At 48.7% G+C, this 22673-nt stretch overlaps 1 protein-coding gene across 1 annotated transcript; it reads right to left on the bottom strand.

Moving 5' to 3' along the window:
• Window positions 1-551: 551 nt before the first annotated feature.
• LOC117875754 (zona pellucida sperm-binding protein 4-like) lies at window positions 552-11605 on the bottom strand. The gene is made up of 10 exons (XM_034767153.1): window positions 11498-11605; window positions 10114-10213; window positions 9670-9825; window positions 4079-4266; window positions 3523-3620; window positions 2554-2684; window positions 1723-1912; window positions 1495-1642; window positions 856-934; window positions 552-574 (listed from the first exon to the last, which is right to left on the bottom strand). The coding sequence occupies exons 1-10, from the start codon at window positions 11540-11542 to the stop codon at window positions 552-554; spliced, it is 1158 nt and encodes a 385-aa protein (XP_034623044.1). The 5' UTR covers window positions 11543-11605.
• Window positions 11606-22673: the final 11068 nt, after the last annotated feature.

Here is a 22673-nt window from a genome sequence, read left to right as displayed (position 1 = left end):
ATGCCCCAGTTCTAGCATGTGTAGCACTACAGTAGAACCATTGAATAAGCTGGGACAACCAGCACCTCCATTTACTACCTTTCTGTCCAAGGGTCTGATCTGCTTCAGTGTTCTGGAAGTCCACAGGTCCTTCTGTGGTCACCAAGTTCCTTGGAGCATTTTCTGAGGCCCGCTTCTCAGGTGTTCTTCTTGCTGTTTGGAGACAAGGAGGCGTTCATAGCCGAAAGAGTGGTGATTTTCTCCCTTGTTAGCAAGATCTTATACACGCCCATCCTACTCTAGGTCTCAGGCCTTGCCTCTCCCATCTGGTCCCCTCACCTTATACAGGTTTTCCATGCTGCCCATATCTAGGGCACAGCTTCCAGTGTTTGTTCAGACCATTACTCAGTCATCCTCAAAACCCATCACTGCAATACCAAGAATGAGCCTCCAAGTATTCCTCATTGCCAACTAGCTCTTCTTGTGTATTGTTTTGTATCTCCAGGGCAGGGAGCCTTTTAGAGTGCAATGCCAAAAGTGTTGGCATTAAGTGACCTGTGTCACATTTAGCCTTAACCTCTCCTGAAGCTTCTCACTTTGGAGGGAGGGAGATCAGTTATACTCCTGAGAGTACCCATAGATACGCCTTCCTGCCAAGGAAGTTACCTCGGCATCTCTCCTTGGACCCAGAACAGTCTTTCCCTCTCACAAGGGGAAAGTAAAAAGCCATGTTGCTCAACTAAGAGCAATTTCCAGCCCAAAGTATGACCTTGGGAAATAAAGGCACAAGACCTTTGAAGCGCTCCAGCCTCAGAGATGGTTGTGCAAGCATTGGTGCCTCTGGACTTATCCTGAAGTTAGGCATATAGCTCTTACCTCGTGTCTTGGGGCAGCGAGTGACACAGGATTCCATTGCAGATGGAACACAGGCTGAAGCACTACAGTGAAAGTAGACCTGTAAGAAAAGATGCAGAGGGAGACTGAAGAAAACCTCTAGCTGAACTTTTAGCTAGTACCCATAAATTAATGCTCTGCAAAGTAAGCAGTCAAGTCTCCCCTAATCTCCCCTGGGAGACCCAGAACCTACTGAAGGGGTGGGGGAGTAAAGACTGTTCTAAATATTTAACATTAGAGGGGTTGGAACAGCAAGGTATCTGGATCCAAATAATAGTTCAGTGTCTGGAGTGAAGGAGACTGGCTGCTAAACTAGGAGTCTCAGCTTGTTGCTAATTAGGACATCTAGATAGTCAGAAGCCACCACAGCCACTTAGAATTTCTGTTCAGAGCTTGGTAGACCTTGCAGTGCTGAGAAGGAGGTACAGGACCCAAGACTAAAGCTGAAAGACCAGTCAGGAAGCCTTCCTAAATCATAATTCTGTAGTGTTATTGGGGTGGGGTAATGGTAGATTAAACATGATTCTATATTTTAACTTCAGTATCGGGGTCTTTCCAAGCATGACCAACAAGCCTTACACAGGCTCTGAAACAAGGCACTTTGAACTACATGAGGCTTACCGGTCCACTAAGTGCCTTCTGGGAGGCAAAATCCACAAAGGTAAAAGTGCTGATGATGAAGTGCTGGTAGTGTGATGGAAATTGCAGCCCTGAAGCAGCTCCCACAGGGACAAGCTCTGTTTGGTAGTTGTCACCTGTGTATGGACACCTGAGAAAGAGGCTGCAGTGAGATGGGAGCCCACTATTAGCCTTCCACAACCCCATACATTTCTTGAACCAGTCACTTACCCATCCACCAGAATGGGCCACTGTGGCTGCTGCATGGGATTAGTGCTTGGGGAGGCCCAGCATTGGTGCAGAACCAAAACTAGGTTTGGGTCTGTTCTTTGCAGTATTCGGACCTCCATGTAGACTGGATCCCGCAGAAGTTTCACCACAGGATAGTCACTGTTGACATAGTAGCTACTATACTGTTGGTCTGTAGAGCAAGAGAGTTACAGTCTGTTAAGTGAGAGCGAGAGCATCAGGACAGAATGGAGAATTCTGTCTCTTTAGGGTCCACTGTGGTAAGTTGTGATTCTACAAACACTCAGATATGGGGAGCTTTGCACAGGAATTGTGATTTCAGATCAGACCAGTGCTCAAACTAATCCAGAATCCTGCCTGATAGGAACACTAGATGCCTCAGTAGTAGATAGCTATGGAATATTTTTCCATAAGGGCAAGAACTCCAGTAAACTGAGGGAGAGGACATTTTACAGTCACTAAAGAGAAAGCACCTGCTATTGCAAATTCTTCTGTGAGTTGCAAGCACTTGGACATCAGATTATCCAAAGAACTAGTATAGTTGTGATCTTCAGGCCCCGGGAAAATTGATAGTAATGTTACCTTGGACGTGCATCTCCCTGCTCTATGTACTTAGTGTTGCCACTTCAGGGCTTTAATACTTGAGACAGCAGCAGCTCCCTGTAGGAGTCACCACCAATCTCCTATGACATGGAGATGGGGGCAGGAAAACAAAGTTATCAAAGCTGGTTGTTGGCAATAAGTTCTCCAGGAAGAGTACCCAGGCATGGTGGGCCCAAGCATTTTAGCCTCTAAGGTTGATGTCCCCATTACCCGTGGCAATCCTCAGCTCCAGAGTGAGGGGGCCATACTGAGTGGCTGGAGGAGGTGGTGGCGGCAAGGTGAAGACTTGCACGTTGAGTGGGAGGAAGTCCCCAGTGGAGTAGCTGCAGCTGACATGGAGCCTGGTGTGCACAGGAAGAGTCAAGTGAGTGTTCTATTCCCCTTAGCAGCCAGCTAGTCCCATGCTGCACTAGCTGCCCTGCACATCTCTGCCCCCATGAGGCAATCACCTGACCATCAGGCTCACACTAGAGCATCATTAACTAGTCATATATAAGAAAAGGTTCACAAGCAGTTTCAGGAGTCTCCTCTAAGGTAGAAGAGTTAGAGCTACAAGTGAGATCAAATGCATCAGGAGGAGATATGGGAAGGTTTGCAAGTCCTAGTCCCTCCTCCCCACCATAGTTTTAGTCATCCTGTCAGGTGAGGCAGGCTACTTGGTCATCCCAAGCCCATCCCAGCAACCAGGCAGCTGCGCACACACTAGGGTGTTGGTCCTGTTCCTCCCACCTCTCCCCATATCCCCACCCCCATAGTCTGCCTAAGGCAGACTCTATACACAAAGGTTTGATGAAACTCCAAGCATTATTTACACCAGTCTAGTTATATTGGTATTCCCTCCATTGACACTTATTCCTGTCCAAAAGTAGCTTCTGTTAAGCTTGTCACTTGGGAAGGGTTTAAGGTGAATTGTAAGGACTGTGTCCATATGGGGTTCCCCTGCACCCTGTATCCAGGGGATTAGTAGTAGCCCTCTGCAGATGGGAGTGTTGTAGCTAGGAAGTCCCTTCCTAAACATGCAGGCTGAGAGATCCATTCCACCTGCAGATTTCTGCCCTTCAGAACAATATTAGCAGAGTCTTGTTAGGTTAGCAGTACTCTGTACATCACCAGAGGGGCAGAAGATTCTACAACATCCTTCCCATACAGGCCTCCCCAGAGCTTAACGGGCATAAGTACCTGAAGGTGCTGTCCCGGGTGACTGACCCAATGCTCCAGCTTCTCACATCCCTGTCTGCCATGAGCTGATTCTCATACACACCTTGGTCTCCAGCTCCCTGTACAGAAGAGGATTAGCATTAATCATTGCAAGGACTTGAGGGGTATTGTCCCAAATGGGACAAACTTGGAATTCTTGAGTATCTAGCTCTGCTTTTTGGTTCTTGCCTAAAGCAACAGAGATGCCAGTTAGTGGCGAGAGCAGCCTGAGCCACAGAGCCAGAGATAAGGGGTGATTTGCTCCCCTAGATGTTCAGTTATGAGGGAAAGCAAAGCAGAGCCATTCCCTTTCATTCTCAGAGAAGTAGCTACTTCTCATTCACCTCTACACTCCTTCCTAGGTATCCACCTTTTCACTCTTTTCCTACATGAATTTCAAATAGCCATACAAGCTCTTGATGAAAGAAACTAGTTTATCCCACTCAGATCCTGACAAGCAGCAAAGACCACCACCCAGCAGAGAGGAGATGTCATGGTGGTCAGGGAAGATCATCTCCCTTTCCTGCTGGCCTCTTACCTGGAAAGTGGTTCCACAAGCAGAGAGTGGGAATCTATACAGGACAAAAGTATTACTCTTGGCCACAGGGATACAGCTGCTGCCATGCCCACTGACCAGATGTATAGAGTCCAGGATCAGTGGTGGCAAAGTCACATCTCTAGAGACTGCTATGGAGAACTGGCCATCAGTTGTACACTGTGCTGTCACTGAAAGACAAGCAGCAGAAAGGCTTGGTTAGATACTATACTGCAAATGCTGCCATCTTGTCCCTCAGCAAGCCTCTCTTCAAACAGATTTGCTCTCTGTAGTACCAAGCAGAGCCAGCCTTAGCTTTCCCAAAACAGATGGTGCCCAAAATGTAGAGGGAGAGTCTTGGCTCTTGAAATATTGACCCCTTTCAGTTGGGAAAGGATGCAAGGGGGTCAACAAACAATGGCCTCTATTTCTGCAGTTGGTGTTGGGAGAATAAGTATGATGGTCCCCACACAGCTCTTCAGTGCAGGGTTTGGTTCTCTTATGCAGTTGTACACTTCCCTCAATGGGCCACCAGTTTTAACTGAGGCCTGTGGAAGATATGCACCAAACTCTCTCACCTTGGATTTTTGTATTAGTGTCATCTTGTTAGTCATGTGACATCTACAGGCATGCCTAGTGCACAGTGGTGTGATGGCAGGTTTACTTTGGGAGGAGGGGAACAGTTTTGCTGATCCACCCAAAGTTACCAAGGCCAGCTCCAATGCTATCATTTCTAGCCCTTCCCAACATTTCGTTAGTGATGAGATTAAATTAATCCTTCCCATGAGGGGATGGAGCCAGCCAGGAGTTTTAGACAAGGAAGTCTCACTAGGTTATGATCTGACATTTATAAGCCTGACCCTGGCTGTGTAGAGGCAGTCCATATCCATATGCAAACTATGCAGCTGCATAGGGCACCAAGAAATTTGGGGTACCAAATTGCCCCAAATTTCCTGTTGACCTATGCAGCTGCATGCTGCTCCAGCTGGATCCCCTGGCCAGCTGAACTGGCCAGAAAAGCTGCCCCTGCTCTGCCCCCACTCCACCCCTTCCCCTGAGCTACACCCTGGGGACTGCAGCAGGGGTCTGGCACGCCTGCAGTCACCAGGTGGCAGGAAGTGGAGTGACTTGGCACCAGCCCACTCTGCTGGCTCCCAGCTGTGCAGCCTACTTGTGCTCCTACCTACCCCCCCCGCAGCATGAGCTGGCAGAGTGGAGCAGGCTGGGCCACTCTGCTCCCCAGAAGTGTAGCGTCATGCCTGCCCTGCAATCACCAGACAGCAGGAAGTGGAATGGCCCAGCCCGCTCCACTCTGCCAGCTCATGCTGGGGTGGTTTCCTCCTGTCCCCTCCCCCCCCCAGACCTTGGGCACAGAGCCCCCGCAGAGGCCTGAGGATGCCCCTCCATGGAGACCTGGGGGGAGCCTCCTGTCGTCCTCCACAGGGGGCTGCATAGGGCACCACAATGTCTAGGGACAGCTCTGGAGGTAGTTTAAGGCCTTGGCTACACTGGTACTGTACAGCACTGCAACTTGCTGCACTCAGGGGGGGTGTTTTCACATCCCTGAGCGCAGCAAGTACAGTGCTGTAAAGCACCAGTGTAATCAGAGCCTGCAGCGCTGCATGCTCCCTCGCAGCACTGCAAGCTACTCCCCCTCAGAGAGGTGGAGTACATACAGCTGGCGGTGCAACTACACTCACGCCTCACAGCGCTGTCACAGCAGCACTGTGCCGTTCTGAGTGTAGCCAAGGCCTAAGGCAGCAAGCTATCAAGGAATGCCTGCTAGGTGTTAGGCCACTCAGTCAGGCCCTCCAAAGTTAATTGGGAAAGTTCACCAGCAGCAAAGGTTATGAAAGTCAGAGCACGGATTATGGTCTGAGACTTTAGGTGTGGAGAAAGGACAGCTCTATGCCCTCTGACAGGAGCGCTGCCAGCTTTTTTGCTGCCCTAGGCAGTGGAAGGTCCTGCCCCCAAAATACCACTGACAACTGGGGCGGCTGAAGATCCGGCTGCTGTGGTCGCTGCCCCTGAAATGTTAGCGCCCTAGGCAACTGCCTAGGTCACCTAATGGGTTGCGCCAGCCCTGCCCTCTGATGGTGTTTGCTTGCAAGAGACCTAGCATTTCATCCAGAATCAGTTCATTTTCTGAAATATAGGATGTTCTTCTACATCAGTTTAGAAGCTTACTGAGAACCACCAAGTTTACAATGGTTGCTTTTAGGGTTGTGGAATTCACAACTGGACTTGGATGTTGCAGTGCTGAATTTCCTGGCATCAAACGTTCAGGAGCCTAGAAAAAGCCCACACCACCGAAATGGATTCACAAAGCCAAGCTAGGTGCTTCGGCTCCCTATATGGAGGCTGAAGATAGCTAGACACCTAAGAATGCAATCCACAACAATGAGCATGCTAGGCAAGGAGCAGCCTAGGCTAACCCATGGCAGTGTGGATTTGCTAAGCCCTGCCCACTTCAGGAGATAGTCACTTAAGTCCAGGCTGCAGGGAGGCTGGATTTCCATTTATACACAATGGAACAGCTTCAATGAGAGGTGCTGAGGGAGCCCTCATTAACCTTGAGCAGTGGGATATCCTAAAGCACTCCAAGCTCAGAAACCCCTGTTCAAATCCTCTACCTCTGCAGTGAAGGGGCAATTGAACCTGATTCTCCCATATCCCAGGGGAGTCCTAACCAGTGGAGTAAGAGCTTAAGGTGGGCAGCACCACCACCTCCAGCCAGACTTTAATGGGGTCTGATCTGATAGGCACACTCAGAGGGGAGTCACTACCAGGTCAGGCCCCCCCACGGGCAAGTTAAGTAGCCAAATACCTATCTTGCCCTGGTTCATGTACCATTCTAGGGCTCTGGTCTGAGACTGGCCACTGGAAACCTGGATATGCACACTGCTGCCTCATCCTAGAAGGAAGCACCTATGGAATTTACTTTTGGAAAAAACCTCAGGCACCAAGTGACATTAGGTGCCTATAGGGCCAGCTCTAGTGATTTTGCCACCCCAAGCAGAAAGAAAAAAAAGCTGCGATCGGCGGCAGCTCTAGCACTGCTTCATTCTATGGTGGCAATTCAGCAGCAGGTCCTTCGCTCCCACAGGGAGTAACGGCCCCACCACTGAATTGCAGCCGAATGTGCTGCCTCCCCCCCTTCATTGGCCTCCCCAGGACCTGCTTGTTATGCTGGTGCTGGCCCTGTATAGGGCTCAGGGGACATTGTGGATTGCAGTGGGGGACTTCAGTGCCTATGTTGTGCCACCCTTAGTGTTTTGATTCTTGAACACAAGTCATTAGACCAGATCTGGATGTTTGAGACAGCTACCCCAATTTAGCATTCAATACAGTTCTATATGTGAAATTAATCCTCTTCTCCAATTTAATGGAGAATCAAAAGATTCTCAAGGAATTGGTTAAAGGGGAAGCTACAACAAGTTATGCTGAAAGGTGAACTGCCAGCCTAGAGGGCAGTGAATAGTGGAGTTCTTCAAAGATTGGTTTTGGGATTGGAAGTCTTAAGACTTCCAAAAGTAACCTTGGCACAAAAAGAGGGAGTGTGCTAATAAAATTTGGGGATGACAAAGTTGGGAGGTATTGCTCACATGGAGAAGGACTGGAATATCCTATAAGAAGATTTGGACAAACTCAAACTGGAAGAATAGAAACCGGATTAAATTTAGTAGTGCAAAGCAGAAGTTGGGGGGGGGGGGGGGAAGAACTAAAGAATTTTTGCTATAAGCTGTGGACTGATCACTTGGAAGCAACAAAGGAGGAGACCCACCCCCCCCCCCCCCCCAGGTGTATTAGTCAGCTTGTGCTCAACCATGAGCTGCCAATGTGATATGGCTGTGAAAAAAGCTAATGCAATCTTAGGATGCATACAGTGAGGTATTTCCAGTAGAGAGGGAAGTTATTGCCATTATACAAGGCACTGGTGAGGCCTCATCTGGAATACTGTGGCAGTTCTGGTCTCTTGTGTTTAAGATGAATTCAAACTGGAATAGGTAGAGAAAATGGTTTCTAGGATGACCAGAGGAATGGAAAACCTGCCTTATGGGAGGAGACTTAAGGAACTTTGCTTGTTTAGCCTAACAAAACAAAGGCCAAGGGGAGACTAATATTTATAGAGAAATCAGAGGGATAAATAGCAGGGGGAGACAGTTGAGTTATACAAGTTAAGGTCAATGTTGGCAAAATAATAAGTGGATATAAACTGTCCATCAACCAGTTTAGACTGAATTAGGCAAAGGTTTCCAACTTTCAGAAGAGGGAAGATTTGGAACAGCCTTCCAAAAGCCTAGGAGGGGTGGGAGAAAAATCCAACCCTAACTGGCTTCAAGACTGAGCTTGATAAGTTTATGGAGGGGATGGTTGAGGACTACCTACAGTGGCCTAATCCATTTGCTAATAGCAATTGCAAATGTTCCACCTCCAGCTGTTGGAGGTGGAACACTAGATGGGGAGGGCTTAGAGTTACTGCAGAGAATTCTTTCCCAGGTGTCTGTTTAGTGCAGTGGTTCTCAACCCATTTACCATTGTGGGCTGCATACAATACTACCACTATGGCAATGAGGATGTCACATGGGCTGCAGCTCTGTGCAGACTGGGCTGCAAGCCGCTCATGGGCCACAGGTTGAGAACCACTGGTTTAGTGAGTCTACCCACATTTGCTAGGCACAAGTCTGGGGTCCCAACCAGAGCCAGCTCCAGGCACCAGCTGACCAAGCATGTGCTTGGGGCAGCACCTTGTAAGGGGTAGCCAATCTTGGGGTGGCAGGCAGCGCTTGACGATTTTTTTTGTGGTTTTTGGTTCAGCAGTGTGGCGTGGTGCTGGGTGTGTGTATGTTTTGGCAGGGCGGGGCGGGGCTTTTTGCTTGGGGCAGCAAAACAGTTAGAGCTGGCCCTGGTCCTGACCCAGTTTGAGAACCACTAAGTGGGTCACAACCCTATTTTAATTAGGTCGCCAGAGCCAAATCTGAAGCCTGAGCCCCACCAGGGTGGGAAGCAAGAGGGCTTAAGCTCTGGTGGCAGACCCCCTGCTAGGAGCTGAAGCCCTTGGCCCCCCATACCTAGGGTGACGGGGCTCAGGCTTCAGTTCCCCCTCCTGGGGTTGTGTAGTAATTTTTATTGTCAAAAGGGAGTTGCTGTGCATGAAGTTTGAGAACCCCCAGTTAACTGATTGCCATGGGGTGTCAGGAAGAAATTTTCCCTGCATCAGCTTGGCAGAGATCTTAGGAGCTTTTAAACTGTCTGCAGCATGGGGGCACAGGCACTTGCTGGTTTAAATTAACATAAATGGTGGGTTCTGTGTAACTTGAAGTCTTGATTTAAAGATTTGAGGACTTCAGTAAGTCAGAGGTTAAGGGGGAGGGTGGGTTCTGTGCCCTGCCATGTGCAGGAAGTCAGACTACATCATGATGGTCTCTTCTGGCCCTAAAGTTTGAGATGGTGCTAGCCAAATTCCAGTGGAACAGCCTCATGAGAATGATAGCTCACAAGCCCTGAAGGTACCAGCTACACTAGACACCTGGTTAGGATGTTCAGATTCCACTTGGACACTTCAAGATGTGCCTTTTTAAATTCCAACCCACCTGTGTTGCCATAATAACGTGGAGCAACTGGGTCACCAAGGCTGTAGCAGCAGCCTTTCCCTTCACATGCTTCCTGAGAGACCGGAGGTGTGGCACAAGGCAGCCTGTCTGGGCGCAGAACAGCTGTGCACACATTGTTAATTGGAGCATCTAGAGCTGGAGAGAGGAGAAACGTTAGTTAAAGTCAAACGAACCCTCCACCACTTGGAACCATATAGGAGAGTGTGTCTCTTCTAGGCACTGGGGCAGCCTGTGTTTACTATGCATCAGTCTCACCTCCCATGTATTCTAGGGATATGAGGCACTGCAGCCACTTGAATCTCTAAGAGCACCCAACACCATCTGACATGGTGAACTGCCACACTAAGGTACATAGTTTTGCCTCCCCCCTCCCAGAACAGCTTGTACAATTGCAGGCTGGGACATTGGAACCTAGGATTGTACCTGGCAGATGGATTGGGCATCTCAGTTCTTCCTCATGGAAAGATACTTCCCCACTGTCATCTGTTCCTTCAATCCTGATAGTCATGAGGAAATAACCATTCTGCAGGAAGAGTGGATGGAAGCCAAACCAAGGGGATTAGAGCTTTTCCAGCCCTCGTCCTATCTCAAGTAGGAAAGTGTGGGCATTCCCCCATCACAAACTGCCTACCCATTTAAGAAGTATGGTTTGTTAACTGACCATACCAAAGCCCAGTCTCAGCAGAGTGGCTTTCAGACCTAGTATGTCTAGAACCATGAACTTGTTCTGCAGCGTGCTTAGTAATCCAAAAGCATGTTCCATTTCTCAGGGAGACATACCACATAGAACTTGTGAATGCTGGTCCCTAAAGTTGCCTCTAGCAGCATTATACCCTCAGCTGAGGCTAGACAATTAGTTTGATGGTCTAAACATTTCACCCAGAGATGGACCCCAAGTCAGTGTTCAAATCCAGAACCTTGAATATTTTGAGCGGTTGGTTCATGGTGATGGATAACTCACCCCCTCCCTCCAAGCACCTAAATGGAGGAGCACACAAACTTTCAACTCAGCTGCTCAGAGTTGTGGTATACAACCTTTTTTTTTTGGACAGAGGAGCCCTCTTGCTTACTTCAGGAGTAGCTGTGAGCCACCTTACATGTTGGGTCCAGCTCTCATCTGGCTTCTGCCACAGACACACCATTATGGAATTGGTCTAGTTTTCCCACAGATAGGAAAGGGAAAGCAGGCTCTGCTCAATTCAGAGTCACTGCTCCCTCCCATAGACTTCAGGTGCAAGTCAAGTCTCATTTATACTGTGGAATTTAAGTCAAGTGGGACTGTTGCCATTAACCAACATGCATAAATCAGAAACAGGGCATTTGTTTGCCTTTTGAGATGCTCCTTAGTAGGAAGGAAACTCATCCAACTGAAGAGAGTTTTAAGCTTATTAAAAAACATTACCACCAACTTTTACAAGTGAGGAGTAAAATTCTAGTCAGTGACTTCACACTTGTTTCCTCATTGATTGCAATGGTCTCTAGAGAGTGGACAATAGCATGGTACAGAGCACCGTAAGTGGGAGAAGGAAGTTGCTAGGTCTTGGAGAAGCTTAACTTGAAGACACCAGCAGACTGATTAATTAACTCCCTCCTTCTCTAGTTGGAAAGGTTTGCCTTTGGGTTTAATCCTCCATTTGGGATTGTTGAAGTGATTGCAGTCACATTCTTCCTCCCCATCCCACACCCTTACTCCTTCCCCACCTCCCACAAAAGAGATGAAATGCTGTTTCCAATATCCAGAAGACAGGATCTCCAGGTAACTGTTGTGCATCCCTTTGCTATTCCTTGCACATGGAAATGGCTCTACCTTCTTGATGAAGAAACACCCAGTGTAGGGAGCAGTGACAATCATTGAACCATCCTGTTTCTGAGAGATGAGGACACCACATGTAGAGTTGGACAGAGGATGAGGCCGTCCTTCCAAATCTAGGAAGGAATGCTAGAGTCAGCAGGCAATAGAGAATCCTATGGGACAAGTATATCCCAACAGCTGAGCTACCCATGACTGCTCAGTGAGCAAACCGGAAGGATGGATTTATACATACATGTTGGACCCAATTATTGAACAATATGGGAGAGAAAGTGGTACTGCCCCTCACAGAAGGCTGCGTCAGTAAGTAGCCCTACAGAGAGCAAATTCTTCAATACTAACGCTAAGTAAAGAAAGGGTTCAGTGCCCTTCTGCATTCCAGCCTATGCACACTCAAACTATAGAATAGCTACAGTTCTAGTCCAAGAATACCAGACTCCACCCACTTGTGATCAAACAGGAAACCTTTGGAGAGAGCCAGGGCTTAGTGATTAAGTACAGAGCAAGAATCTGGAGCTTCTTAATGCTCATGCTAGCTTGGATACACCGCCCCTCCACACACCCCTCCCCCCCCCAATTGTTACCTTAGGCAAGTCACTTTACTTATCAGCTCTTCAGTGCTGACATCTCCAACATGATGCTAATACCCTTTGAAATAGTGCAGTACAGTTCAGGTTTGTGGAAGCAGCTAGCACAGAAGCACTATAGGAGTGTGAAGTGGTAAGTAGCTTGGTTTATGCTCTTTTAGGAGCAAGAGCCTCAACAGTATTCAAACTGAACAAGGAGTCTGGTAGCACCTTAAAAACTAACAGATTTATTTGGGCATAAGCTTTCATGGGTAAAAAGCTCACTTCTTCATATGCAACAGTATTAAGTCACCATGACATCTGCAAGGTGGGGAATGGAGTACAACTCCTTAAAGGCAACAGCAATAGGCCAAGATAATCCACAGCCTTGTACCTGTGCATTGTGGGCTTGAGTTCTCTTTGCAGCAGGTCTCCACTGGAGTCACAGGGCAGCAAGTGTAACATGCTAGCTACCCTTTTGACTTTATGGGCCAGAGTCTCAGCTGGTATAAGTCAGCCCATTTGAGCTTAGCAGAATTACACCAATTTACATCAGCTGAGGAGCGGACCTGCTTTTCTGTTGCTTATTTTCACACCCACTTTGCAGTTACAAACTTCTACAAGGGGCAGATGCCTTGGGGACCCAATGGACTGCACTAAAGGCAGAAAGGGAGGGAGTAGGCATAAAGCTTCCTCCATTTTACACTTATTCACCCAGCTTTTTCTTCTAGCCGGGTAAGAGGCAGCCTCATTCCATGTAATTCACTTACCCAGAGCACTCAGAAGGGAAATCATCTCAGGATGGTTTTTAGGAAGGGTTAACTGCAAACTCTTCCAGCCACAATCTACTAGGCTATGGTCCCCCACTAATACTGCATCTTTAAAGACACTGGGAGCCCCCCAGGCTAAAGAAAGGGAGGTACAGAACATCCAAATTAGACTACCCCAAGAAGTCCCTAGCTGCTTTATTACTCCCATCCTGCTATCTGGCCAGCAGCTCCTAAAGCACCTACTCCCTGGGGAGCACTCTTATACTCTTAACTGAGCTGCAATTGGACAGAACAAAGATGCATTTCCAACTCCAGGTGAGACTGCTACACCCCCCTGAGGAGGGCAGCCCAAAATCAATTCACACCTTGCATTCACTCTCCTGTTTAAATTCTGACAGCAGCTGCTCCACATTTAGCCCCTTTTATTTGTTCTGAAATGACTTTTTGAAATGCAGCCATATTTGCTGAAGAAAAATAAACAGATTTCAAAATGGAAATGGAGGAGGCAGCATCTGAAAAACCTATCCAGAGTCTTAACTAGGAGAGCCTAATGGTAAATGAGAGGCCCAACCAACTAGATGAATGCCAGGGGAAGGTAAAGGCTTGAATAACAGGATAGGTAAGGATTTCTGCAGCACTGAGCAATAGAACATGCTACTTGGCAAATGATGCAAATGTTTCCTAGATCCTTAGATGCACATACATACAGCATTTTCCTGTTTCTATGTATACTGTATGTTTTATAATCATGTCATAGAAAGGATCTATTGTGATTCATATATATGTGCACAAGGGTGATGAGAGGCATTTGTTGTGGAAATCTGGGACCCAATCGTGCAACTATATATCCACACCGGTGAACTGCATCTGCTCAAGGCCCCCTTGACTTTACAGGCACAGGTGTGTAATACAGTTGTTAGGATGGAGGCCCTCAACCTAGCTTAGGCCCCAGATGTGGGATCTCTTACAAAATACAGGGAAAGAGAGGTGGGCTGGGGGCTATAAAACCACATCTGAATAGAAATGACATATCCAAAAAAGTTAGAAAAAACATGTTTGTTTGTTTTGTTTTAAAATCACATTACACCAGCACTGAGCTAGGGCATAACCACATGAAGGAAAAGTGACTGGAAAAAGGTCAGATCCTGGCCTGTGTATAGTCCCTTTGCCCTTAAACAGGCAACTGATGACTCTCCCACAAAATCCCCAGCTGGTGTAAAGCTTGCATAGCTGACTTTGTGCCACCCCTTACTGCCCCTCACATCAGCTTTGGGGGTGTACTGAGGGAGAGTGCTGCTGTGCGCTAGCAATCCACAGACAGCATAATGGCCTCCTGGGGACCTGTACCAGATCTCATGAGTTAGAGCAGCCCTTAGGCTGCTCTTGCTTACTCCTGGAACTGAACTGACCCCGGTTGGCCCAAGGATCAGGAGTTTTGTGGAAAAGTGTCATATGGCCATTTCCCTTTCCCTGATGCTCTCCCCCCCGCCCCCGCCCCAGGGTTAGTGTGACCAGATGTCCCATTCTTAAAGGGACAGTCCCATATTTAAGCCCTCCTGCATGTGTCCCGACTTTTTCTTAAAAACAGGCAAATTGTCCCATATTTTCTGTTCCCCCCCCCCCATCAGTACTGCTGGTTGGATCCCTGCTCGCCAGCTGCCCACCCACCAGTGGCGAGTGGGGGGTCCAGTGGGCGACGATGGGAATAGGTGTGCAAGGCTGGTGGCGGGGCAAAGATGCAGCGTGCCACTCTCCTTGCTGTTCCGTCTGTGCAGCCCCTGCTGTGTGGCATCTCTCGGCCAGCAGGGCCCCTCCCCCTGTCCTATTTCTGGCCGACACTGGCTGCGCTCTGCAAGTTGCAGTGGTTGGTGAGTGCAGGCAGGTGCCAGCTGGTTACATGTCTCCTCTGCCACCCACCCATCGGCCCTTTACATGCTTCCCCCTCTCACTCTCCTCTCCCTGCTTTGCCCCTTCACCCCCTAGCCCCATGGCTTCTCCATATCCCCCCTTGGTGAGGCACATCCTGCTTCCAGCACTGTGCAGAGAACCAGCCTCTGGTCGGCGTGCTGAGCTCACCAACAGACTGGCCAGCAGGCTCCTTCCTTCCCCCATTGCCTCTGGCTGGTCCAGTGCCCTGAGAGAGGCCAAGACTCTCCGGCCCAGGGCACTGGCCAGGAGAAGCCGAGCCCTGCATGTGCCAAAGCCCTGCACAGTGCTGGCTCAGGGAAGCCTCTCCGTGCTTTAGCTAAGCTCTGGAGTGGCAGGGGGATGCGATTTCCAGCTTGTTCACAGCCCGAACCTGTAGGGTCCACAGCAGCCCTTGGGGCAGGAGCTTAGAATCCTCTTTGCCCCCCACCCCCGGGTCCTGCCCCCAGGCAGCACAGGGCTGCTCCGTCTCCTAGACGCCCTCCTCTGTTGAGCCACTTCTCTGGTCAAGTTCGCTGATGGCCCTGCAGTCAGATTCTCCGGGCCTTGCTGCAAAATGCATCCTTAAGGCTTAACCCCTTCCTGCCCACACTGTAGCCAGAGGACTGGAGGCGGCTGGGTTATGTTGGTGATGAGCAGCAGCCTGGAGGTGTTAGCTGCCTTTTGACACTGTGTGGACAGGAAGGGACAAGCTGCTTCCAGCCACACAGGAGAGGTGGGGGATGGCAAGAGATGAGCTCTGCAAAGACACAGGCCAGGTCATCTCTTCACCCCCTCCCCCACCACCACCACCTCCCCGTGGCTGGAAGCAGCTCCGGTCCCTTCCCTCCCACACAGTGCCAAAAGGCTGCTGCTGACCACATTCTGGTGTGAGCCCTGGCAGAAATATGGGGAGAGGGACATATGACCCTGCATGATCCCCAACGTGTTGCCTCGGGAAGATGCGGTGCCAGGTACCAGGAGAGGGGTCCATCCTGGGGGCCCAGCCAGGCATGGAGGGCGGAGAGTGCTGGGCAGGGAGGGTGGGGTCGGTCGGTCACACCCCCTCCCCTGTGCGAGAGAAGTGTATGGAAGAGTGTATGTGTCAACCCTCCCCGTGTGTGTGTGGGGGGGGTGTCACTCTTCCCCATGGGAACTCCAAAGCCTTAAAGATAAGCCTTTTTAACAGAGGCTCAATGAACTTGATGTTAATTTGAACGTTTGTACAATTGATTGCTGTTGAACTCGCTTGAATACAAGTAATTTTACCAAGTGTCCCGTATTCAGCATAGGGAAATCTGGTCACCCTACTTAGGGTTGTATACAGAGAGCAGATCAATCAGATGCAGGGATTGAGCGTACAGAATGACACTTGTGCTGTATGTAGCTGTTTAACTACTATGAAATTATATTTTCTATAGCACACTGTAAATTTCCAAGGCATTTGTCTGCCGTGACAGCTGCCATTTTGTAAGGCAGAATGGTGCAGCATGTCAGGGAGGAGACACACACTCTGCTCTCTCTCATTGAGAATTTACCTTTGTGCTTTTTTGTTTTGCTGTTTTCCTTAAGGTAAGCTAAAAGTCATTCAAACTGCAAGCGTATGGCTGCTCTATGTATATGGAAAAGCCTAACAAAAATGACCAGTATAGTTCCACTGTCCAAGCTGAGTGGTGCAGAAAGTAAACAAACATACAGAAATGGTGAAAAGCAAATGAGCTTTTTTTAAAATTCTGTTGGTTTTAATTTAGGAACAAAGAGGTGCCATCGGGATAAAAAAATCACCATGTGATTAATTAATTACTAAAACCAACACCTCAACAATTTATTAATGTAGATTGTTTTGCATATTGAATGGGATTTTCAAAGGGGCTCAATGTTGATCTAACTCTGCTTCCATTCAAGTTGGTCAGAGTTTTACCATTTGTTTCAACTAGCACAAAATTAGGCCAGTGCTAAGTGCTACTACAAATCCCACACAGGATGTTTTTCTTTGTGCGTGTTTGTGTGTGTGTTAACACAAAAGGGCTTAAACCAAAATTTTGGATTAAAAGATTCCTGAACTTTGAGAAACTTTGGATCCAACACCAATTTCTGTGGCTCAGGACCAGATTTATATTTCAATGGAAAAATACATGAAAAAATAAATAAATAAAAGGGTAGGGAAGAATGTGCAATTAGAAATGTGGAAAGAGGCTCAAAAGAGATGCAGCGGTAGTGACAGTCTGGTCCAAGAAAGTCTAGTTAAGGATATGGGATGAAATTAAACAAAGGACCACTTAAGCTGAATATCAGGTAAACTATCCCGACAGTGAGCTCCTTGAGACAGTCTTCCAAAGGCAGTGATGAGGACACCACGGCATGGTTCATATCACCAAGAACCACTGCACACAAAATTGCTGTTTGTGCTCCACAGTTCCAGTACCACTCCAGCGCATGCGCGCGCACACACACTGTGTAGTTTACAGAAACCTCCAGTGCTTTCTCAAAGCCGGTCTGCCGCTTGTTCAGGGAAAGCCCCTGGTGGACCGGGCCGGTTTGTTTACCTGCTGCATCCGCAGGTTCGGCCGATCGCGGCTCCCACTGGTCGCAGTTCGCCATCCCAGGCCAATGGGGGCTGCGGTAAGCGGTGCGGGCCGAGGGATGTGCTGGCCGCCCTTTCCGCAGCCCCCATTGGCCTGTAGCGGCGAACCGCGGCCAGTGGGAGCCGCGATCGGCCAAACCTGCAGACGCAGCAGGTAAACAAACTGGCCCGGACCGCCAGTGGCTTTCCCTGAACAAGCGGCAGCCCGACTTTGAGAAGCACTGCTCTAAACTATGCCAGCTGCCAAAGGCCCACCAGTAACCATACTGTTCATTAATGGATTCAGCCTTGCAACCCCCATGCAAGGTAGGGGACTGGTATATTCTCCTTATTTTCCCCTTAAGAAAAATGAGGCACAGAGAGAGGAAGTGATTTGCCCAAGTTTACATAGTGAATCTGCAGCAAAGCCTGGATTAGAATCCAGATCCTCTGCCTCCTTGTGTCCTGGGTTTTACCTGCAAGTCCACAGACCTTTTTCCCTCTCGCTACAGGGAGCAGGCCACTGACGTACAGCAGGCAAGACTGCAGACGTGCTTCTCCACAGCCTGGCACCATGGGCCCAACTGGCAGATACTCCTTTCCTGCATTTGACGCAGGGGAATGTAAAGTGGCCTGAAACTTTGTGCTTCCTGTATTCTGAGGGCATGCTCAGTCCACTTAGGGCAATGCACTTCAACTGTGCACCTCATCTGCCCCTGGGCCAGGGCTTCATGTCCTTATAGCTCTCCACAGGCCAGGCTTGCCCTCTGCACAGGCAGTGTTCTCAGGAGGCTCTTTCTGTTCACTTTAAGTCCCCTTTCTGGTGGCAGAGCAGCTTATAGGGGCCTTAAGGTAGCTAAGAATCAGGCCCCTTATGTAAATCATTTATCCCTGCGTGTTGTGAGTGTAAAACCCTGCCATTCTCGCTACACAGGACACAAAGCAATGGAGAATCAGGTCCCAAGAGACTGACATGCTGTTTCATGTGGTGACCATATGTCTTTGCAGCAGAGATGGAGCAGGAGCCAGGCAGCTACTCCAGAGCGTGTTTGACAATGTTTTTCTATGGCACAAGCTGCGACTCAGAATGGAAAACCTGGGCAGGGAGGGGAGGGGAGGTGGAAAGCCAGCTTGTTTGTGCTCTCCAAGTCCCAGGCAGGGCCCCAGGAATGAAAGCAGAGCTGTTTTGAGGTGAGCTAGCTGCACCTTAGAGAAAGCACTGAGTGCACAGCTGATCACACATGCCACAGATGACTCCAAAGAGCTTCAAATAGGCTGTGAGGAAGCAAGGTGGGGCCGGGGGAAGCAGGCTGGGGAGGCATTTGCTGATTTATTTATTTATTTTATTTTTTTTTATAGAACTGCCTGTGTTTGCTGTCCGCTGTGAGGGAGAGCAGCACATGCCCCGTCTCTCTCAGATCATGTAAAATCAGCCACCTCCTCTCTTCCATCTGTGGATATGTGTGGGCTCCGCAGCGAGTCCTGCTGAATGCTCACTTGGTAGCATATCTACAGATGATGGAAACAGAGGGAATTGGGAAAAGCTCTGACTTTAAGGATAGCCTGCATTTGGGGCACCCAGCATCAGCTTCTGTATTTATACATTTTGCGCCTCATCCTCCTCAGCCTTGAACCATTTTACATCAGTGCAAATAAGGTGTAAAACCCCACTGCTCTCACCTGGCAGTGTTCTACACCCATTTTGCATAGGTGTAAGAGTCCATTAGGCACAAGACAAGGGAATCAAGCCCCTTATATCCGATTCTGTTGTGCTTTCATAGCTTTACACCAGTGTAACTCTACCGAGTTCTGTGGCGTTACTCCAGATTGTATGTGAGTGGGAAGGAGCTCAGAAACAGGCGCATTAGGCCCATGTACATTAAAGGCCTCCTTCTGGGCTCATTTATACCAGTGTCAACCTGGAGTTACTCTACAGACTACAGTGGAGTTACTCTGAATTGATACACTGTGGGCCAGATCCTCAGTCCCACTCCTTCCTTTTTGCAATGCTCCGGCAGCACAAAGAGGGGAAAAAGCTGTCTGATACAGCTAGCTGGGGAGTCCTTTTATACGGGGGAATACGTGGGTGGTATAAAGCTAGACTAGCCAACTCTATTCCACTCACTCCTGCTGTCTGCATTGTAGGGGGAATCCTAGTAGAGTTTGGGTGACACGTCCAGCTCACCTTGCACTTTGGCAGTTGTATACCAGCAGAATGGCCTCTAGGGAGCCATCACCAGGAGCTGGTCATTTACAGCAGCTCCGAGGCTGCTCTTAGTCGCACCAGGGCCAAACAACCTAGCTGTCCACAAGATTAGAGGGAAAGGAGTGAAAGGGTGACATAACACCACCTCTTCTCCCCACCATTATTTGCGTTCTTCCCCAAGCATCTCTGTAACTGAGAGGTGTATTTGGCCTCTGTATCTGCAGTCACACATATTTGTACTTAAATACTCTGGGAGGTTGGTTGCTCATCTTTTCCTGCTTCCTCCTCCCAATGGCATCTCTGGTTTCCCTCTTACCGAGACAGGAGGATATTAATTTTTTGCTCTGCTAGTCAGAAGATTAGAAGTATTAAGATGTATGCAGCATAACAATGTTTGTTTATTTTTTTTTTTAAATCTGGAGGCCAAAGAGAACTTAATTTAATTGGTGGGAGATAAAATGGGACTGCATTCACAAACAGGTTATCTTCCTGCAGTCAACAAGTCTTGCCGGCTCTGTCAATCACCTGATTTTAATTGTTCCAGGGTTTCTAGTTTTAATTGGCCGTTCCCCTCCCTTCCTTCCCCATTACCCTGCTCTTGCATAATATATTCCATTCACAGGGGGGCTGTGGTCTGTCGGGGAGGCTAAAGGAGCCTCTGATTGCAGAAACATGCATAAAGCAGGGCTAGAAAAGCCCAGGACTGAGTAGTTGCATGGACTGTTCTAACATTTACCTAGGGAGATGGCGGATTCTCCATCACTGGAAGTCTATAAATCAAGACTGGATGTTGCTCTAAAGATATGCTCCAACTCAAACAGTTATGAGCTTGATATAGGAGTCACTGGGTGAGGTTCTCTGGGCTGAATTATGCTGGAGGTCAGACTAGATGATCAGAACGATCCCTTCTGACGTTAACATGTAAGATGCTTATGAACATAGTAGCATAGACCAGATACAGACCATGGACCTGTCAAGCAAAATTCACCCAGGACTAAGCCTGGTAAAAGCTGGCAAAAATGCCTTCAAAGTCTCTGGGCCTACCTGAGGTCACAGTGGGCCTATGATGTAATCTACGCATTGGGCCTGATCCTCCACTGCCTTGCATCTTGTGTGTCACTTACACCTGTGCAAAATGAATGTAAAATGTGACCAAGTCCAAATGGTGGCATTTTAAATCCACTGCGCACAGGAGTTAATTACACACCAGGTGCAAGGCAGTGAAGAATCGGGCCGTGGCTACATTAAGAAAATGGGCACTGATGTATCGGCATTGACTGAGTTACAGTGGTACAAACCCCTCATGGAGGTAGGCTGCACTGGTGCAAAGAGGGTTTATACTGGTATAGTTCAGTTTGGCATTGTGGATAAAGTGAAGGAGTGAGTGAGGCAGAAGGCCTTAACAAGTGAATCTCAATTAGGCTGAAACTCCAGATGCTTAGCTGAAGTCAAAATGATTACCTCATATGGTAGAGGTCCCCAGACTGTGGGGTGCACTCCCCTAGGAGGATGCAGGGGAATGTTTGGGGGGCCCAGCGGGGCCTGGGCCAGCCCCCATGGGGGGGGGGGGGAAGGAAGCACCATCCAGCCCCACTCTGCTCACAGCTCTGCTCCGGCCCTGCCCGCACCCTCAACCCCCAGTTGTGGCTCCATGCCCGGCCCTGGCCCCGGCCCCAGCCCCGCCCCCAGCTGCGGTCCCAGCCTTGGCCCCCTTCCCCCTGTCCGCCTCCCCCCTTTCCTCCCTGGAAGCTGTGGCCATGCTCCCGGCCCTGGCTTGGGGCAGGGGGGAGAAGGGAAAAGATAAGGGTAAGGGGGGATGCAACCTGGAAAAGTTTGGGGACTGCTGTGTTATGGGCTAAGTACCTGCTTCTCCCATCCCTCCTTTAGCGAGGGACCTCCTACCACTGCTTCTCCCATCTGTAGCTGTCATTCTTTTCCCCCACCCACTCTTCTCTGCCCTGTCACAGAGAGAAGAGGGGTTCACAGGACAATCCCCGTCGCTGTACAGGAAGACCAAAGGAAATATTCAATATTGAAATGTGATCTGTGGCTGGGAGAGGTATGAAAGCTGAAAAAATCCAATGTGTTTGTGCATGTCAGACGTGATAGTCTGAACTAGTCAAAGCAGATACCAAGATCTCAGCAGTCGTCTGCTTCTGAGCACCCCTCAGCCTTCTAGCTACCTTGCTCCGTAGCCCTTCCCCAGCTCGCTCAGAGACATATGCTCAACTATCTGCTTTGTGTTCCACTTGACTCAGGCCTGGTCTACACTTAAAACTCAGGTTTCAGAGTAGCAGCCGTGTCAGTCTGTATCTGCAAAAAAAACAGGAGTACTTGTGGCACCTTAGAGACTAACAAATTTATTAGAGCATAAGCTTTCGTGGGCTACAGTCCACTTCTTCGGATGCATATAGAATGGAACATATATTGAGGAGATATATATACACACATACAGAGAGCATGAAAAGGTGGGAGTTGTCTTACCAACTCTGAGAGGCCAATTAAGTAAGAGGAAAAAAACTTTTGAAGTGCTAATCAAGATAGCCCAGTACAGACAGTTTGATAACAGGTTGATATAACTATAGGGCTCAGGGCTGTGAAAAATTCACACCCCGATGTAGCTATGCCAACCTAACTCTTGCTATAGATGCCACTGTGTGGACAGAAGAATGCTTCCATCAACCTAGCCACCATCACTTTGGGAGGCAGTATTCCTACAGTGACATTAAAAAAAAACCCTTCTGTTGCTATAGGCTGGGTCTATACTACAGGGTTCTGTGGGCAGAGCTGCAGAACTGTAGCTGTGCCACTGTAGTCCCCGTAGTATAGGCATGGCCTTGGTTACTACTAGCCATGTAGCTGGAACCTGCTTTCGCAATAAAACTCTTCCTCTCCCTTCTTCCACCTCTTTTTCTTTTCTCTTCTCTTCCCAATTTACACCAGTGTGACTGAGATCAGAGAATCTGGCCCTGGATGCCCTAGGCAGTTTGCAAAAAGAAGAACAGGAGTACTTGTGGCACCTTAGAGACTAACAAATTTATTAGAGCATAAGCTTTCGTGGACTACAGCCCACTTCTTCGGATGCATATAGAATGGAACATATATTGAGGAGATATATATACACACATACAGAGAGCATAAACAGGTGGGAGTTGTCTTACCA

The sequence above is a fragment of the Trachemys scripta genome, chromosome 1 (assembly GCF_013100865.1).
Source record: "Trachemys scripta elegans isolate TJP31775 chromosome 1, CAS_Tse_1.0, whole genome shotgun sequence".
Lineage (NCBI taxonomy): Eukaryota > Metazoa > Chordata > Testudines > Emydidae > Trachemys > Trachemys scripta.
The sequence above is the reverse complement of the archived record's forward strand: the minus strand, read 5'-3'. Positions and strand labels throughout refer to the sequence as shown.

Coding starts and splice junctions, on each gene's coding strand:
- LOC117875754 (XM_034767153.1), bottom strand. CDS start 11,542: ATGATTGTCACTGCTCCCTACACTGGGTGTTTCTTCATCAAGAAG. Junction 935..1,494: donor AGAAGGCACTTAGTGGACCG/GTAAGCCTCATG, acceptor CTTTTCTTACAG/GTCTACTTTCACTGTAGTGC. Junction 575..855: donor TCGCTGCCCCAAGACACGAG/GTAAGAGCTATA, acceptor CTCCCTCCAAAG/TGAGAAGCTTCAGGAGAGGT.